We start from the raw sequence: 20,915 nt of genomic DNA on the forward strand, positions 1-20,915 counted from the left end.
TTTATAGTGAAAAGTTTTGTAATATTCCCTTGGAATACTCCAGAAGCTACTTTTGTGCCTGAAAAATTCTCTCTTTTGAGAATGACACAGAAATGTTTCTCTCTTTGGAAAATGAGACAGAAAAACAGTGTTCTGGTTGCCAGAAATTCTTCAATCTAACCACATAGCTGCTTTGATATTCTGTACACTCGTATTTTGTCCATTACATGGCAGTGTGGAACCGTATCGAAAGCCTTATAGAAGTCCAGGAATATGGCAACTCCTGGGAACCAGTATCTAATGTTTTATTGGTCTCACGGACACACAGAAACGAGAAAATTGAGCACCTGAGACAGTTTCAATACACAACTCGATCTAAATGTTTAATGAAGAACCCATAAACCCATTCTTTTGACACTGTAACTTGTTATTTCAGTTTTGCTAACAATATTTGGTTTTTAACAGACAATTAAGACATTCAGTTAATAATTTGAATAGTTTATTTCATATTGTAATTAATTATAGAGATAGGTAAAATTGGTAATGTCTGATAAAAATACGATGAACTAGGCATTTGACTGTTTACAAATAGCAAATTTTAAATTTATCTTGTATTGTAACACTAACACGAAAACCAAAAATTTATTTTATATGCCAAACATAAAGACACCTGATAAATTTCAAGACAGATGTGAACTGTCATGAAAGAAAATCATATGAGAAAAAAACATATATTTTTATCAGAAAGGTCAAAATTGTAAAACACTCTAATGATAGCAAATTCAAATGAAAATATTAAATAATTTGTCGCAAGATGTCTGTTATAAAATTGTGTGGGTGTGATAAAATGTTGTAATGACTGCTTCAACATAGTAAGAAAGGCATTAATTGTTGAAAGATTATAAGTGTGATCACAGCTATGATCGCATGGCCTAGCACTGTTTTAATCTTTGTCTCGGTTATTGTTTCACTTCAGCTTCAAAAACTCATGTTTGGTTTCAATATTGTTGACAAAACAACAGAAGCTGCTAGCAGCATGTGGCTTCAGAAATTATTGTATTTCTTTTCTATGATTACGCAGAGAGCTATTTGGCAGACATTATAAACTATACAATGATTGTTTATTTCCTTTTTTCATCTCTTGTCAGCTTGAAGACAACCACTGGTAGGTCAAAACATGGAATTGGGAAAGGTTTGTGTGATTGTGTCACAGTAAATAAAATAAAAATAAAATAAAAACTACAACTGTCCAACACTGAGTGGAAGTCAGCATACAAAGCAGCCATACTGTTAGGACCAATTATACTGTCAATTGAAATGCAGTTCCAATTCAGATTATCAATGAAACAGTTGCAAGAAGCAGACAGAATAAAAAACATACCGAACTGGAACTGTCTGACTGGTGCTTTTTCTTCTTTGCCTTCTTCTTTTTCTCCTTCTTCTTCTTTTCCTTCTTCTTTTTCGACTTTTTATGTTTGTCAGACTTGCTGGACTCCCTCACTCGACTCTCAACTGATGGTGCCATCCACTTGTCGTCACCCCGCTGCCTCCTCCTCTCCTCCTCCAACTTCTTCTGGTAAAACTCTGCCTCTGCCTAATTACACAAACAAAGATCTGGCAATTTGTGTTGTTGACTTACTTAAAAGGTTTTAGTTATTGGCATAAAGCTATTTCTACAAATATTACAGAGCCTTATAATTGCAGTACTTACATTACTTGCATTACACACACACACACACACACACACACACACACACACACACACACACACACACACACAAACCGCTGTAACCAGCTGTGGATGTAAGAAGTGGCAGTGCATCTGAAGAGCACACACCATAACTTCTGTAGTCCTAAATGGCTAAAAGAATCACCACAAGTGCAGGCACAAAGAAAGCCGTAATGTCGTATCTTATGGGACTCTGCATCGCAATGCTGAATACAAACCGAGATGTGGCAGTATGGAGTATCTTCACAGACAAGAGGGGGGAGAAGTGAAAGAGATATTTTAAATACATTTCATTTTATCCAACCCTCAAACGGGTGAACTGATTTTCACAACACGAGCAGATGCACAACGTACTTTGTACACATGTAAAGAATAGCTGTCTTTATATTAGCACAATAAACATGTATGAGCAAATTCACTGTTTAACTTAGTTTAAGTCAAAAATCATAAAATAAATGTACATTATATAGGCTAAATCTGTTTGATTAAACAATAAAAACGTAAACTTTCATTGTATCGCTCTGTTGCTATGTACAAGCATTACCATACTGCACTGACTCACTTGGAGCATTAAACAGTGTAGTTGCATCAGATCCCAACCAAACACTTGTGTGATTACTACAGTATTGTAGACATCTGCCTCATTGTGGGACTGTGCTGCTAGCTCAGATTATGGGGCATTTTCTTGCACGGACTGTAAATGTTGTCCTCACCGAGCTTGCTGTTTATTTTATATACTGCTGCTCACTAGAATGTATGCCAACACAACTTACCATGGTGTTGACTGAAACAACAATGAGGCAATAGGTAAGGGCTCACAACTGTAAAAGAACAATGGAACAGTCAAAGGCAATTGGTGCACTTTACACATTAGTGCACCTGCTTGAGGGTTAAAAAGGCAGTCAAACTGCACCTTTTAAATTTTGCACCTACACACTTAAAATTACTCAGAGCAGGCTGTTCCAGCTTGAGCACCCACCACGTGCAGCCGTCAGCCACCTACGAGATTGTTGACGAGCATTGGTGGCTGAGCAGCTTGCGTGTGCCCAGAATGCAGTACAGTAGGGTCACATTGTGGGTAATTCGTATTACAAGGGGTAGCTGTAAAATAGCTTCTGACTGGCTATTGTCAACATTAATTCTTCACATAATCACCAAAAATTCGATTATCATCTGTTGTACCGTGACATAAGTTTCTTTATGACTTCATCAGAAAATGGTGTTTCGGCCAGTTGTTCACAGCATCATTGAGCTCACTGTCAGTTGAAATACTGAGTATTCAACAGGTCCTCCATCTTGGGTAAGAGGTGAAAATTGATACATTGGAAGCCCAGATTATAGGGAGGATGAAGAAAAATTTTCTAGTGGGAAACGTTTGTTTTTCCTTCATTTGATTCACAGGACCAGGACTACACATTGACATGTAGGACACTAAAACTTCCAGTAATCATCACATCCAGTTTGTTTCGGATTGACCTTAGGAGATTTTAAGAGTCTCACAATAAACCTGTAATGTCAAGGTATCCTCACGTGTTACTCTCATGAAATTTGCTGTCAAAATTCCTTTAAGACCCCAAAAAACAGTAATGTCAACTGAACTATTTGGGCTCATTGAAAGACTGAGAGTGCAGCCACTGTCAGGACTGTTTCTTAGTTTCTGAGTTCACATACTGCGCCCATGTCTCATCCCCTGTCATAATTCTGTTCAGCAATTTCTCTAGCTCTTTATGGGAGCATTGAAGGCATACTCAGGCCAAACACATTATTTCAGTTATGTGAACATTGACTAGACATTCTGGTATTCATTGCACACAAAATTTATGTGACAATGTTGAAAGGGGGTTGTCCTTGAAATCTGAGGCACGTTTTTGGAAAGTTTGGAAATTATGAACCGATACATTGCATGCAAAATGTTTTCATCATGCTGCACAAGTCACATCTGAACATTTTCCTCGACCACTTTTGTCATGCACATCTGTGAGACCAGCCTAAAGTTTCCTCATCACACTATCACTTGTAACCCCGACCCTCTACATTTTCAGCAGCATTGACTCCTCCTGCTTGCAGGTAGTGAATGATAGAATGAACTCTGCAACTGGCGGAAGGGACTGTAATATCATCCTTCAACTGCTTGCTAACTTACACACTGATGAACACAACACGGAGATAACGGGCATAACATTACCTTCAAAGTCTACTTTTACAATTACACAAGCACCATAAAGCTACCAGCATTTGTCAATTTTTAACAGTCAACCAGATATTAATTTACCAGTTATCCTCAGAGAGTGTACAGTATTTAGCTGAACTAAATTTGGAATTTTCTCATAAACATCAGAAGTACAAAATTTTCTGTCCCCCTGTCATCTATAAAAGAGCAAGCATGTGTACAAATAACTTTAACTTCAATAATAATTAAATGTGATAATAGTAGTCTAGTAAGTTGTTATTTATACGTAGATGATATCCTACACATGTTGACAATTTTGTTTTGTTTTTATTATTTGTTTGGGGTACTCTGTGGGGGGAATGCAGCAGATGAAGTCTGACAGCAGAAATGTCATCACAGCAGGTGCCAAAAATGCTGCACGAAGTGCCAAGAAGAACCTCTGAGTATGTTACCCCTATGCAACTACACTAACCAAACCCACTTTATTTATGTAAAATGTTTCATTAGTACCAGCTCAACTACTGCTAAAACCAGGTTTTTGGAATTATATGTAATAAAAATTCTCCACCACTCAGAAATGAAAAAATAATTTTAACCAATGAGGAAAGAAGAACAAGAAATCCCGGATTCACTATTCACGTGGATTTGAATATTAAAAATGTTGAAAGCAAAGTTGCAATGACCTGAAAATGGATTTAAAAAAATAAAAGTCTGTCTTTGATGTATATTACCACAGATGTTTTAGAAAACCTGGAAAGGAGAAAGCAGAAAAGAAGCACACCACAAAGAAATTATTCAAATGAGCTGGAAATAGGTAGATGTGCTGTACATGTACAGAAAAACAAATGATTACAATTTCAAAAAAATGGACAATTTATTCAAGAAAAATCCTAGTCTTGTTACAAATTTTCATGTGTTGCTTCAGTTTGCATATATACAAGGGTTGGAACTTAAATACTGGCAACTATTTATTCACAACCGATACAAAGACTTCCATGTTTGCACCTGTTACTGTCCTTCAAAGTAGTCACCAGTGTTGTGTACAACACGTTGCTAGCCATGTGGAAGCTGTAATATACCGTTAGCAGAGCCTGTACTGTTGATAGTGTGAATGGAGCGGTGGCCTACTGCCTGTCGAATTTCTGGAACAGTTCTGAAGTGAATGCCACGAAGTGGTTCCTTCATCTTTGAAAGCAAATCAAAGTCACAAGGACAGTCCCATCGACCGAACAGAGCAGCCACAGCTTGCGCTGTATGCACCCGTGCACTGTTGTGCAAAATGATGGGTGGGTTGCGCAGAAAGTGTAGCCGCTTCTTTCGCAAAGGTGGTCGCAGGTGATGGTCCAAAAATGAACAGTAATACTGTGCAGTGACAGTCTGCCATGGAGGAACATAATGCGTTAGGATAACACCATCACAGTCTTACACGAGAATCACCATAATTTTCACCATACTGGGGCTCTGATGCACTTTAGAGTTTCGCAGTGACCAATAATGACACTATTCGTTGGATTGGCGTTTCAGTTTTGGCTCATAAGATGCGGCCCATGTCTCATCCAGCTTTACGATACAGCGTAAGAAAGCCTCTCCTTCGCACTCACGGTTCTCCAAGTTTGCCTGAGCAGTGTCATAATGCGTCCATTTCTGCATTTCCATCAAGTCATGCAGAACCCTTTGTGATGCAATTTTTCGCATGCCCAGGCATTCCTTCAGGATGGGAAGTACAGTCGTATGCACTAATTCGGTTTCGTGGGCGAGCTCACGAATCGTATGGCGTCGATCACTGTCCACTAACGGAGCAACAGCATGCATTACTTCTTCAGATATGCTAGGACGACCTGCCCGATGCACGTCTGCCACAGTTTGCCGCCCTTCATTGAAGGGTTTTACACAACGTGCCACTGTTCTGTATGGCAATGCCGATTCCCCGCACGCCTCTCGAAGACACTGTAGTGCTGTACAACCTGTGGCATATTCAATCTTGATCCAACTCCATTGTTCCTGTTTCAGAAACATTGTGACACCATTACGTTAGACTGCTCACTCACAAGTGACTGCGTTTCCCTCGAGTCCATTTGCTCGGAGGTATGGTAGGTATGTCAAGAACGTGTGCTATCAGAAACAATAGTAGATTCCATTGCATAGTGTCTCCACAGCAGTGTTGCCACTATTTAAGTTCCAACCTATGTACACATGGATGTTTTAGTCTTGGAAACATCTCTGGAACCATTTAGTTGCATTCGATTAAACCAGCCGTGCCTGGGTTTCAAGCAGGAAGCCCCATTTTATTTGATGCCGAGGAATTATTTCAATACAGCTGTGGAGACTCTGCAATGCTGTTTAAGTTTAGGGAAATATGAAGTGGGCTGAGACGTCACGGGAATATAGACTGAGGAGGGAGACGTGCAACAGCAGTCTGTGCAGCCGAGCAAAGCCACTGTGCCCTGGTGGCATAGTGGTTAGTGCATCTGCCGACTGGGCAGGAGACCTGGATTTGAATCCGACCTTGGTACAAATTTCATTCATTGCTTCAGTCTGCATATAGACATCCTAGGTGTCTGAGACTTGAAAGGTCTCTTAACCACACAAACTGAGCAAGTCAGTATCACGTCGGTCCACATCGGGCCGTTATGCGAGCAGTTATTAGGGTCAGCATTGATTGTCTGAAATGTCGGATATCTTCCTGAGGGATATTGTCCCAACCTAGCTGGCCGAGGCAGGATTTGGCAAAAAAAGTAGAAACTCTCACCATGTGCACAGGGATATTATCCTGCTGAAATGTTTCCATGCCGACCTGACCATATGGTCAATTACAAGCGTGCAGATCAGGGGGAGCACTGTGCTATACCAGCAACATTCACATGGCCTTCCATTGAAGGAACCACAACAGCTGTGAGCTACATAATGTTATTGTGTACCATCTGCATTCCTTTGTGCCCCACGTTCTTTCTGAGGGTGAAGGAATCTTCCTGTGAGATAACTGTCCGTGTCACAAGGCCTTAACTGTGCTACAGTGGTTAGAGGAGCACGACAGTGAACTGATGTAGATGTTGTGACCACAAAATTCTCTCTATATGCTATCGAGCACCAGTTCCGTGCTCAAAAACCACTTGCCTGTAATTTACAGAAACTGCATAACACGTGCATGTAAATCTGATGCCACATCGCTTTGGAAATCTATCAAGGACTTGTCAGATCCGTGACGAGCCACACTGTGTTCCACACAAAATTATCTTTGGAAAAATAAATTAGTGATACTGATGTGGCACAACAGGAGATCCTCTCGTCTGTTGTGCACTTCACAGCAGTTTGCTGAGTATGGACGTACACGTGGAATATTGACTGCTTTGTGGTGCTCTAAAGGAATGTCAGTTACTACTTTTGCCTGAAAAAGTTTTAGTTAGTATCATGCACTGAAACAGTTTAGCTGAAGTGCCCTCATACTATTTCTCAAAAATCCGCTCAATACCTAAGTATACTTCTAATAATTCAGAAAGAGTCCATGTAAATCTGAAGCATCCAGTTAAGTGTTTTCTGGTCATATTTCAAGCAAATGATTTGAGATACTGCTTGCCTAACAACACTAACACTAACACTACCACCACCACCACCACCACCACCACCACCACCACCACCACCACCACCTGACATCCACAGCAAGCCCCCATCTGGACTACTTTCTGCATTACCATTGTCAGCTACAGCCTGCACATCAATGCAGCTCCTGCATTTTTTTGTAATGTCATCTACACGACTTCTATCAGATCATTGTCTAGGTCTTTTGTTGTCTCTTAAGAATCCAGCTAATGACTTCACTGGTCCACCTACCATCGATTCAACTGGTTAACTGCCATGCCTACATCAATTTCATTTTCATTAATGTCATATAATTAAGACTTCTGCTCTAGTGTGTTCCTTAACACACCTGATTGCTTTCCCTTTGCTGATGAAGCAAGTATTATAATTAAGCCCAAATGTGTAACTTTAACACATGAAAAGGTAAATAATTATTTCTCAAAAATTAAGGAAGGAAGAAGGAAGATTATAGTATAATATTCCATCAACAATGAGATGATTAGAGCTGGAGCACAAGCTCAGATTAGAGATGGATGGAGGAGGAAATTGGCCACGTCCGTTCAAAGCAACCATCCCACCATTTGCCTCTAGTGGTTCATGAAAATCGTGATAAACCTAAAGTTAGATGGTTGGACAGGGATCTGAACCACTGTCCTCCAAAATGTGAGTGCAGTGTGCTAGCCACAGTCTAAAAAATGAATAGCAGGTTTTCTGCAACTGAACTCTAAACACAGTACATTCAATTCAAAACTGCACAAAGCCTGATCACACAATTAGAATATACCAACAACAAATAATAAGGAGGGCAGACAATTAAGTTCTTATGTTTTCATACTGATTAAAACTTAAAACCAGAAAATCCATACAGAAGACCTGCTGAAAGTTCAGGTTCAGCTATTTTTGCCATAAGAATAATTGCCAGCTTTGGGTATGAAGAAGTCAGAAAGTTAACATTTTTTGCCTATTTTCATTCATTGATGTCTTGGGGTTAATATTCTGGAGTAACTTCTCGCTTACAGACAAAGTATTCATTGCACAAAAGAAAAGTAATTAGAAATATGCGTAGCATTCAAACACGTGCATCTTGCAGGTACCTCTTTAAGCAGTTGGCAATATTAACCATAGCCTCAATGTACATTTTTTCACTTACGGAAATTGGTATCAACAAGCACTCGGACTTCGAGAGTAAAAGGAAAAATAATCTGCATTATTCTTTAATGACTAACTTTGCTACATGTGTGGAATATGGAGCTACAACACTCTTTGACAATCTATCCAACGAAATAAAATATGTCACAGATAAAAGAAGTGTCTTCAAAGGCAGATTAAGGATTGTAAATATGTCTCTTATTACTTAATTTGTCAACAAATGTTGCTTGTTGGTAGTATTATTTTTCAACAGACTACTTTCGGGCATTGCCAATCACCAGCAGTATCTGTATTACACAAAAGAAACACATTTCTTTTAATAAGTTACACTGTTCACTGTAGAGTTTCAAGTACATTAGTTTTCAGTTCATTATAATTGAACTTGCATTTTATGTCATGTTCTACAGCATACCTCAATGACAATATTTCATAATATTCATGAAATAATGTGATAATATGGATTATATATACATATATGTAATCAGCATAAGGGTTTCCTTAATGAAATATATGCAAAGTTCTGTCATTGTCAATTGCTCTCCACAGAAAGACTATTTTTGGTATGCATTAAAATATACATAAAGCTGTATCTAATTAGTACAATCTCTGTTAACAGAGCAAAGACAAAGACAGAATAAGGGACACCCATGTTGACCTCAGGCATTAGCTCTGGTAACGGTGCTTGTGATGCTGGTGACACTGGTATCAATGTTTGCTCAGGATGGGTGATGCAATCCATGACGACATTGTCGGAAGCAATAGAGGACCTGCTGGTCCGGCCACCAAGAACTTAATGCCCTCATCCACAAGGCAGTGGAGAACCAGCAGCAACAGGTGATGTGGTGTCCAATGTGGATGAGTTCAGAGAGGATGGTATGACATTAGGGGGTGCCCAGATATCCACACGGAGGCAAAGCTGATCGTGGAGCCACAACCAGAGGCAATCCTCAGTGCAGATGTCGCAGATGTGCCACCCCTGGCATCTGGCAACGACAGCCGGAATCCATTCAGGGCAACTGCGGGCCCAGACATAAGAGATACAGTGGATGTACAGTTTGATAAGCCTATGCCCATTCAACCTGACTGAAAACCGGGTGGTAGTCATGCCAATGTAAATGGCCAAACAATGCTTACGTAACAGCTGGTATACGATACATGTCATTTCACAGCTGGCTCTACCTTTGATAGTATATGCTTTGCCAGTTACAGGGCTGGAATAGTTGGTAGCAGGAGGGTGCATGGGCAAGTCTTGCAGTAGGGGCAGGAGCCATAGGGCAGGGATATGGGTGCAGAAGGAGCATAGGGTCTGACAAGGATATTGAAGAGATTGGGAGGGCGAAGAAAAGCTAATTTAGGTGTGGGCAAGACCTGACAGAATGGATCACATTTCAGGGCATGATTTTAGGAAGTCATGGCCCTGTTAAAATAGCTGATTAATACATTCAAGATCAGGATAAAACTGGCTGACAAGTGGTGTGCTCCGAAGTTGTTATTTGGAAGTATCAGCAGTACCACGATTGGATGTGATGGCCAGGAAATCTGCTTTTGAACTAGGCTGTTGGGATAACTATGTCCAGTGAAAGCTGAAGTGAGAGAGGTTGTGTATTGTTTCATTTGTTAGTAGGTCTGATGTGGACAGAAGTGTGTAGCTGGCCTTTGGTGAGGATGAGATCAACATCAAGGAAAGTGGCATGGGATTTGGAATAGGAGATTACAGGACATTTAAGACGTCAGCCTCACAGGCAGTCCATATGGCAATCATGTCATCAATGTATCTAAACCAAACCAGGGGCTGAAGGCTTATGGATCCCAGGAAAGCCCCTCCAGGGGACCCATGAAAAGGTTGGTGTAGGAAGGAGGCATGCTGGTCCCCATGGCCATAACCCAGATCTGTTTCTATGTCACGAGTGGCAAAATATTGCAAACACTTATGATGAAAATTATGGACTATTATCAGACACTAACATCATGGGCAACTCTTCAGTGAAATTTTTTTGCACAAGGCAGTGACTGTGGCAGTTATGGATGTGGAAACACAATGAATGAGATACAGAAAACTATAATATGCTTCAACAATCAACAGCCAATCAGTGTTGAGAAAGCGGCCAGTAACATCCACACATATACGGTGTCACGCATGCGACAGCATCAGCCGAGGTGACGACGACACCCAGGAAACTGCTTGAAGTGTCGCACACTGTGAACAGGAGGCAACAGGCGGGTAACGTCATCGTCCAAGCCGGGCCAAAACACGTGTTGATGCGCTAACACGTCTGTGCATTATACTCCCTAATGATCTGCATGTAATTAAGGGAAACATCTAAACAAAGCACTGAGGTAATCACTACCCAAGGTGACTCATTATCTGTATCTTAAAGCAGAACACCATCCACAACAGAGAATCGATGTTGAATTATAGTGGGGGTGAGACACACGACAAAGTGGCGAACCCAGCTAACCAGGTTGTACAAATTTTATGAACTTCCGTAAGACAGGATACAAAGCTACAGCCTTCGCAGTCAGTATGCTAGTTACAGGAAAACCACCAACCATCTGCTGTGAGGTAACATCAATTTGGAAACAAATCAATTCCTCCTGATCAAATCCTGGGTCTAGACTGGCCAGCAGGTGAGACAAAGCACCGGTATTTGTATATTGATTTGTAGGGCGGAAATGAACGTCATGGCAGGAAAACAGCCTAACATTACATGCAATGTTCTGCTTTATCTGGTAACGATGCAGAAGGACTGACTAAGGAAACCAATGGTTTGTGATCGGAGACCAGGTGTAATCTGATGCCATGTGGAAAACATGGAATTTCTTCACAGCATATACAATGGCCAAATCTTCTCTATCTTTTCTATCTGAGAGTACCTAGTTTCAGCAGGAGCTCATCATTTTTGAGGCATAAGTAATAGGCCGTTCGGAGCCATCAGAATATCTACAAGCCAGTACTGCCCCAATCTGTGCTATGAAGCGTCCATCACAAGGACCAAGTGAGACCCGGCTGGTACGTCACTAAGCAAGTTGCAGACTGCAGCATGATCTTAAGGGTGAAAAACACAGTTTCACAAGCCGCCAGCCATAGAAACTGAGTCCCTTTGCACAGCAACGCACGTAACAGGTGAGAGACTGTTGCTGTCCCAAGCAAAAATTTATGGAAGTACCTGACTTTGCCTAGAAAAACCTTAAGTTTCTTGACCGACAAAGGGTGGGGAACTGACACAATAGCAGAGATATGTTAGTGCAGGGGTCTGAGACCATCGTGAGAAACTTCAAACCAAATAAAACAACAGAAGGTGTTAAAAAAAAGAAAAATGAGAGTGGAGATTTTGTAAATGTTACTCTGTGGAGGCACCATAAACTAAAATGTCATCCAAATAGTCTGCACAACACAGCACAGATGCTGTAAGTTGTTCAAAGAAATTCTGAAAAATGGCAGCACCAGCAACTCTAAAAGGCAACTGCAAGTACGGATACAGTCCAAAAGGGGTATTGATATTCCAAAGGAGGATATTGACGCACTGTGACTCGGTAACTAACCAGAGTTGTAAGTAGGCATCTGACAAGCCAATTTTTGAGAAATATTGACCACCTGATAACCTCGCAAAGAGTTTGTCAAGGCATGGTATTGGGTACGTAGCCACTGCAGATTATGAGTTCAAAGAAACTTTAAAATTGCTGCAGAGGCGCAATGGGCCTAACGGTTTCTTTACTATAACTAAGAGATAGATCATTCACTTGATGCAACAGGCCAAACAAAATTGAATTCTGTGGCACGATCTAATTCATCTTTGACATGTTCCCTAAGTAACACTGGAACCAAATGTGCCTCGAAAAACCAAGGCTGAGCAGAAAGTTTCATGGTAATCTGTGCTGGAAAATTGTTGGCACAACCCAATCCATGAAAGAAGAAAGAGAAAGAATCAGAACATATGCATCCAACTATGTATGTGACACTTGTTCACACACTAAATTCACTTTGTCTGAAATGGTAAAACCACACAACTTACAAGCATCTACTCCAAAAAGATCCTCCATTAATGTGTTATCTACACCAAGAAATTTAAATGACCAGACTACTGACTTGTAGGTCACTGGGACAGAGAACTGGATGTGAATAGGAATACTTCTTTACTGTAATTGACTAGCTTTCTTGACACACAGAGAAGCAGAGGGCAGCCCAAAGCCATAGAAGTTTGTGAGTTTAACAAGGTTACCAAAAGTCTTGTATCTACTTGTATGTGAAGAACTTCACAAAAAAAGCTTGTTTGGCACAGCGGAAATAGCTGATACAATGTTTATGATCATATACACATCAGGATCGTTGTGTTGAATTTTTGCATCACAAACAGAAGCAAATGTGACCTTTTTTGTTGCAATTATGACAAGGAGCCCAGCGTTTTCGGTAGTCTGGGCAGTCGTGGTTAATGAAACAATCAGAGCAGGACACAAATATGGTATGTGTACTTTGCTGTTTAGTAGCCTGTTTAGTTCATTGGTGCAGCTGCTGCTGGGAGCGAGGGCAGGTGTCTTGATGCTATGATTGTGTGCAGACTGTCATTATCATGTCTTCCCCTGTGAATTATATTAAGCTTGGTGTGGAGGAGACCATCTGCTAACTTGAGAAAAAATGGAGGACCAACCAGAGTCGAAATCTGTGCTGAAAACATGACGCCAATCATGTCGTAATTAGGTAAAGTACAACATGACCAATAGACTGAATACAACTTTATTCTGCAGAAGCATTGACAACTTGAAGACGGTATTTAAGTAACACTAAGCATGAACCAATTATGTACACAAAGAGTTGTAGCAATACACATAGAGAACTGAGGCAAGCATAGCTCGGCTAGCCTTACATAGGCTATACCAAAAATAATCTTTGCCAATAACCACTGCTTATATTTTGTAAAAAAACAATCCTTATGATGATTACATATATGTATATATAAATCATGTAATTGCATTAATGGATGAACGCTACAAAATATTGTCACTGGGATATGCTATCGAACATTACTTATGAGTAACTGAAAATCACAGATTCATAAAACTCTACAATGTACACTGTAAGTAACTTATTATAAGAAATATGTGCCTTTTATGTAATACAGCTACCACTGATGATGGGCAATGCCCGAAACTAGTATGGTGAAATAAAATACTACCAGAAAGCAGCTTTTGTCAAAAATTAATTAGTAAGATGACATATTTACAATTTCTACAAGCTGCAATTTCTCTCTAACAACTCCTTCCACGTCACCAAGGCAGAAATGGTCAGTATTAGAGGAAAAAAACCATAAATTGCCTGCATGTAGTCATATTAATATTATTTGTTTTAGTTGTATGTTGAGTGTTCTATGTTTGTTCTGTTAACGCATTTCACATCATAATGTTGATTCTGAATGAGTATGATAAATGGAACAAGTAACTAACTAACCATTCAACTAAAGAAATAATGCATGAAGGTTAGTCAATAAATGAAAAAAAGTTCTAAACTGTTGTGTGTTTATGTCCAGGAACAACATTTTCAATAATTTTCAGCAACCAGCAAACTTGGTTTCACTTTAAACAGAGTCTGAAAGACTTTCAGACAGGCAACTCCTTCTATTCTATGGACAAATATCTTAACAGGACTGTTGACCAGCTTAAATAAAAATGTGAACTAGATTTCAGTTTTGACAGCATATGGTCATAAGTCAAGATTACATATTTTAAGTATGATAAATTTATTAAAAGTGCAGAACTATGTTTCATTCTGCCAGGGTAAAAACCTGTAAAAATTAGCGGTTCCACAACAACATAACATATTCACATATTTTGACAATCAGGGCCGTGAGAATTATATTCAGATGTTTTATGTTTTTTATTTTAGATTCTCTGACTTGTTACACACCCATGAGAGTCATCTCATTTTTGGATCCATGGAACAAAAACTGAATCTAATCTAGTCTCACTAATCCCAACTGCTAAGATCCAGAACTGGAAGGCACATGTATCATATCATCTTAAATCTATGCTACAGATAGTATCAACATTCTGGAGATGAAAATGTAACAAAGTGGATTTACTTCTTATAGGCCTATTTTCATTTACTAATGTCTTATTGGATCATATTCTGGAGTAATGTGACATCGTGGAAGAAAGTATTTCTTGCAGAGAACTGTGTAATATGGTGACAAGGCACACTGTCAACAGTCTCTCAGTACAAGTTACCCGAACCTGCTTCTCTCCATAGCCCACTGAACAACTTTCTGCAATCATCTTTCTTTTTCTTTTTTTAAAACGAAAGTCCCAGTCTCCCTGCCACAAGTCAAGGTGACTGAAGACTTAATATTCATCTCTCTCTCTCACACACACACACCATTTTCAATCTCCAGTTTATTTATTTTGGCATCTGGCCAGTTGTTACCTTCAAATAGCTCAATATGAAAACTCATCAAATGGTTCTGTGAGTGCACTGCTGAAATTCTACAACTTCTCAAAAGTTTATATAGGCTACACAGAATGCAAACAGTTCTAAACTGACAACACGTCAGAGTACACTCAGTTATTCTGTGCCGCATATGCTTTCTTTCCCAGTTCATGTAACTGGAAACTTCCAATAGGGCTGCAGGAATAGTTTCACTGAGACAGATTCTCCTTGCCTGCTCTTACATTCCATGACGTTGTTAGCAGTTTGATGAAGTTAGTCATAGCAGGTATACAGTATCCAAAGAGAATCGCTGAATCTGGTGATTTCTTTTGGCTGAAGATATGAGTGTGCCAGAATAACTCTGGCTGATCTGGTTATCATGAATTTTGATGTAGGTTACAGACGTTTGTATTTCTTAGGTGACTGGAAAAAACTAGGTATGCTGACAGACTGACTTCGTAGCAGAGTCTTAAGTGCCAATTACATTGGAATCTGTCAATCTCGATATGTGTTGGCGAAGTGAATGAACATAAATGAAATAAAATTATACATGCTGACAGACTGACCTACAGCATGTCCAGGGGCCTAGATTGGTCCACAGTTACCACTCTGGTGGGAGACAAACGTTCTCTATAATGTGATGTAGGCTAATTGGAAGAGCATTTCAGGACTGCCCTATGATATGCTGCGAAGGAAAGATATGAGCGCTGCTCCAAGCTTAGGTGGGAGGCGAGAGATGCAAGGACAGGCAGTGTGATTTCCAAATGGCAGGGAACCTGGCCATTTGTGTTTTGAGTCTTAAAGTTTTTCTTTCAGAATGGCACGTGGCATTGTGGAACACAGGAGTATGCAAGCACTGTCGCTGTACAGGTAATCCTGCACGCACATAATGTGATAGCCCAAGGGAGCTGAGATTCGCACACTCACAATCCAAGGGTGTTAAGATGCCATCACAATGCGAAAGGTTGGCTCAGAAGCATGGATGAGTTTGGAGTGGGTTTTTTGTGGTTTGAACAGTTAAATTCACATGGATTCCTACTATCTATGTAGTGAGCAACTTCAGACGCACATGAGAACTTTTATTCTATTCCTCTTCTTGTGAGGGTAAAGGGTCGAATAATGACTCATGTTAATATTCGTGAGACAGCCGCGAAGATTTCATGTTGACATTTGTTAGCTTCGCCAACTCACAACCAACACACTGTTCTACAGTGAGTACTACAAACATATTCAATTGAGCAAGATAGTAAATTTATGTGGTTGATTGTAAAATACGAGTTTATTTGTTTTTAATTAGTATGCGTCTTCACAGTCAAACTTCCATCGGATATCGCATTATCCGCAAATTCTGAGGGAACTAGCAACTGCTATACCTTCTTTAAAGTTCTTTCTCTCGCCGTCCGTATTTCCTCTCGTCGCTTGTTGCTCTCTCGTTCACTACTGAAATTTATCAGAGACATCTTCCAATTACAGCCTACGACAACCCCGTCACTCGGTTGTTTTAAATATATGTTTCTATCGGCATACAAACATTACGCGCTACTCGTAAACAAAACAAATAACTCAAAGTTCATAAGATCTAAAGATAAAACTACACCCAGACCTTCGACCATAAATATATCTATGGTTGAAGACCCTGCCTGAGTCGTCACTTCAAATGTTAACTCAAAAAAACAACGTATCACAGTCTAACATGATATATCACAGTCGAGACGCTCACTGCTGTTAATGTTTGACAGCTGGAGCAACACTAGCGCTTCAAGCGACGAGAAAGGAGGATGTTAGATGCGCCGTAAGCATAATGCTAGTTTTGCATCCTTTCCTATGTGAATGACGAAAAAGTTGAATTATTTTATTGCCTCCAAGAGCGTGTGTAATACCAGAAGATATAGATGTTTCTGAAAAGAATTCAAAGAGAAGCGCAAGTATGGATAAAAATCATAAATCCAGTGGCAGGCTACAACACATTTGTGAAAAACCACTTACAACATTGGGTAGAAATTTAGCTTACCACGTTGATATCAAAAGAATATAAGCACACTGATTTACATATAAGACGTATACCTCTACGTGCAAAATGATCGACACCCCTTTTGTCGTTCTGTAGGCCTACTGTGTTTTAGTCATTGTCGTCTGTTACCACAAGTACGACCTTATAGCTTACATGATATAAATTTGTAACTGTTTTTGCTCATATATTTAATTCGGATTGTTCACTGATATTTTTTACTTAATACGTTGTTATTCATATTTTTTTCTGTATGTAACATATGACAAATCCCATGCATTGTACATGATAAAACGGATGCTCAATAAATCAAATTAAATCTTTATATTACGTGATAAGTGGGACAAGCAACTGTCAAATAGTGGGAGAAATATGGTGTGCATGTTAGCCCCAAATCCTCTAAGCCAATAACACTGTCAGAAGTTTCGATGACACATTCACTAGTTTATCAATATGGGAGAAATGCTGTACCCTCTGCTATAAAAGGCGGACACACGCTTTTGAAAGATATGAATAACTGCACTTGATCTAACCACTTCATTGTCAAAACAAGTCTGTGTTGGCGATTCTTATAAATCTGGCACTGACATATGGAGAGTTGAACTGGCTGCTTCTGTGCCATAAGAGTGTTTTACAGCTGTAGATGAACTGCCGAAACTTTGTGGCAGTTTGGTCTTCACCGTCAGTTGAGGTGGTTTATTTGGGATGTCAAACAGGGTGGGTATTGCATTCCTCACAAGTTTATTATTGTTTGCTTTCTTGAATTAATTTTGTTCGAAGTACAGGTAAACAAGGTCTTTTTTTTACAAGATCTTCTCGTTTGCTCTTCACTAGCCATGTTATGCTCATAAAACGAAATATTGGTCATTATAACACATGTAGTTTGCAAGCGAATCCTAGCATTACGGTTTAGTAACGTGATGGTTTATAGCTGTCAGGGTCCTTAGGAAACCTAAAAAAAGACAGATGTGTTATCTTCTTCTTGATGTTCTGCAATTTATTGCACTACAGACGCTCCCATTTGTAAAAACGATTATACAAACCAAAATAAAAAAACTACTGTTCGGTTTCGCTTTCATAATCGCACCGAAAACAATTTTACTTCCTTGCCGCTTGGCGCGCTGGTGCTGCAGTAGGCAAAAAATTCGAGGCAAAGTGTCGCGACTGTTGTGTTAGACTGTGTTATGAATTGTGAATTCTTATTTATTAGTTTTTATAACATATATTTTTAATCATTTGATGAAAATAAAGAGAGAAAATCCAAAATTTGCATAAATCTTCACATTAAGTGTAAAAGTTGCTGATAAAAGACCGCTAATATAAACATGGTTCTATTGTAGATAATAATTATAATAGATACACATTGCTCAAATTATTAATCTAATCCACAGAGCTTCTTCCAGCGTATTATAGCATTTCTCCCATCAGAAGTCGTGCAGTCTTGATCATAGAGTATCAGCTACAGACTTGCTAGCCTGTGACATTGGCCTCATTCCCATTTAATCGAAGCACATGCCTCTTTAATGGAGGAACACTCAAAATTCACTTCGTCACGGAACATTAACAGTTCCTCACGAAAACAGAACAAAATGATGCTCAAGAAGAGGCAAAAGCATGAAACTCACGACAACAACGAGTGTGGGCAGTGTAATGGGTCTTATTATTTTTTTCTCGCTCTTTTCTTTAACCCAACGATAGACTAATAAGTTATTTTATGGCAAAGATAATGTTTTCAAAGGGCGGATATATAACGAGTTCCGACGTGCCAGTATTGATCAAAAATGTGTATTCTAACAGTACATTAAAAAAGTGCCATAAAAGCTATTATGAAGACCAAATTTATATATCGATATTTATACAAATAACCACATCTGTTCATCATTTCGCCCGCGTCGAGAACTCTACATTAACTGGATCGAGCCCGGCCGCTTATTCTGCCACTATTCAGCAGCGAAAATATATTAACTTCCAATTTTAGTAGGAAACGACACAGTTCGTACACGAACTTTACCCTCAAAAGTTTACTCCCGAGAAACGCTGACGACGGCGTTAAAAACTTCAAAAGTCTAGATCAGTGCCAGTCACGGTGATGTTTCTCTACTGTTCATAGGTTGGCGAAGCGTCAGTTTAGCGTTGCCAATGGGATGATACTTTTCGCGCAACCAATGAGAGGCGTGAAAAGAGGCAATGAATTCCAGCGCCAAAAGTGAAACGCTTCTTGTCTTCGTTACTGTCACAAATACTTGAAATTTGAATGCTTTTTTTCCGAATATGCTGCAAATTACGACATTGTGGGTGGGTTGGGACCTAATAACACAGTTAAAATTGCTTCGTCTCTTGTTTCAAAACACGTCGTCTGTCTGATACTCCTTTATTGTCTGCATAGCACTATCAGCTGACTTATCCCCTTTTGTTCCCTAAACCTCACAAAATTGCTACACGAAACACGTTAAGGACGACGTAGGCCAACACTTTATAAAGAACGGCAATTACGAATATTTTGCAGCATTTCAAATTATTAAGTTCAAAATACCTTTATTTAGTCCTCTCACTGCAACCTGGAAGTATTGTGTACACTTTTTGTAAAATTTTCTAAGTGTACATTTGAACGAAATATGTTCCTCGTAGCGATGTAGCAGATTACGTTCAAGTATCATTTTATGCAAACACTGATAATATGCTAATTGTGCCCTATATTTCATTAATAATTTCTTAGCTTTTCAGATGGTTTAAAGTGAACTGCACGACTTCTTCTGATCCAACTACTAAGTGAATCGTTGTTATGGTTACGCACTTGAATGAGATTATCTGCGGAATTAATTTAGTAAGAAATATATTTTACTTTTGAAACATTTTGTTAGATGCATTCCTACTGTCGTTAAAACAAAAATAGAAAGAGATGAAAACTGCTGCATTTGTCATTCACTACAACAATCTATGCCAGTCATAAAAATTAAGTTAGATTCGTATCATTAGACCAGATATGGATGTCCAACTACATGTTCAGACAGTCCCACTCACTGTTAAGAGACAGAATATTGGTGATTATATCCTGTTGACACACATTCTTGTAATTCTAATGTGGCCATTCACACAAACAGGGCAGTTGACCATTGATTGAAACCTGCCAAAAATCGAGCTTTAATGTACAATGTTCTGTACAAAATCGCAGCTGTTACATTTTCTCCTTGTTATGCCCTCAGAGCCTGTGCATAACCCTTTCCTTTGGGTTTAATGGGCCATTAGTAACTCTTATCTGAAAGTTTCTGTCTTCAGATTACTAGAGCAATACTTCACAAATAGTTGCTTATAAGTTTTCCCTGGTTTGAGTCTTTTCATTCTGGATTATCTGCAGCTTACGATACCACTTTGCCAACTTGCAAACCAAACTGTCACCCTTCAACATAATATAGACCTCATGTTGTGCTACATATCAGTTTGGTACCACAACTTACAATCCCAAAAATAATATAGCCTTGAAACAAATAATTGCATGACTCTGTTCTCTTTCAGTTTGTGCACATATTACATTGCATGATTATATTGTTGTAGTCTGGATCAAAGCCAAAATTCAGTGTTGACAGGTCCCATTTACACTTCATTTCTACTCTTGTCAGTTTCTTCCATTGTACATCATTTCAGGACATTGTTATTTGATAATGTATGAGGAATCAATAGTACCAGCAATGAAAGTCTTCAAATGTGCTGCTCATTAAAATAGGATATAGCAGAGTAAAGTGCTGGATATGGTAACATATCCTGATCAAACCCAGTTATATGCATCTACATCAGACACACAGGCCACAGTATGGTTGGAAAAGCAACATTTTGTACCATAAACTTTAATATTCCTGTTTCTTTTGTGCTTGATATTTTGGGCAGAAAC

General features: G+C 39.3%; 1 protein-coding gene across 3 annotated transcripts in view; it reads right to left on the minus strand.

Annotated features, from left to right (window-relative positions):
* Positions 1-16,748, minus strand: part of LOC126291556 (CWF19-like protein 2) — a 246,200-nt gene extending 229,452 nt beyond the window's left edge. Inside the window, exons 1-2 of one of the 3 annotated variants that reach the window (XR_007551811.1) lie at positions 16,395-16,595; positions 1,361-1,573 (exon numbers count right to left, since the gene is read on the minus strand). Coding sequence is in view for 2 of the 3 variants with exons in the window: in XM_049985067.1 (XP_049841024.1) it covers positions 1,361-1,573; positions 16,395-16,481 (300 nt within the window). In the remaining variant the exon portion in view is untranslated. Of the gene's footprint in view, positions 1-1,360; positions 1,574-16,394 lie in introns of all 3 variants that reach the window. The other 2 variants (XM_049985067.1, XM_049985068.1) reach the window with 2 other exon arrangements.
* Positions 16,749-20,915: the final 4,167 nt, after the last annotated feature.

Source organism: Schistocerca gregaria, chromosome 9, assembly GCF_023897955.1.
Source record: "Schistocerca gregaria isolate iqSchGreg1 chromosome 9, iqSchGreg1.2, whole genome shotgun sequence".
NCBI classification, from domain to species: domain Eukaryota; kingdom Metazoa; phylum Arthropoda; class Insecta; order Orthoptera; family Acrididae; genus Schistocerca; species Schistocerca gregaria.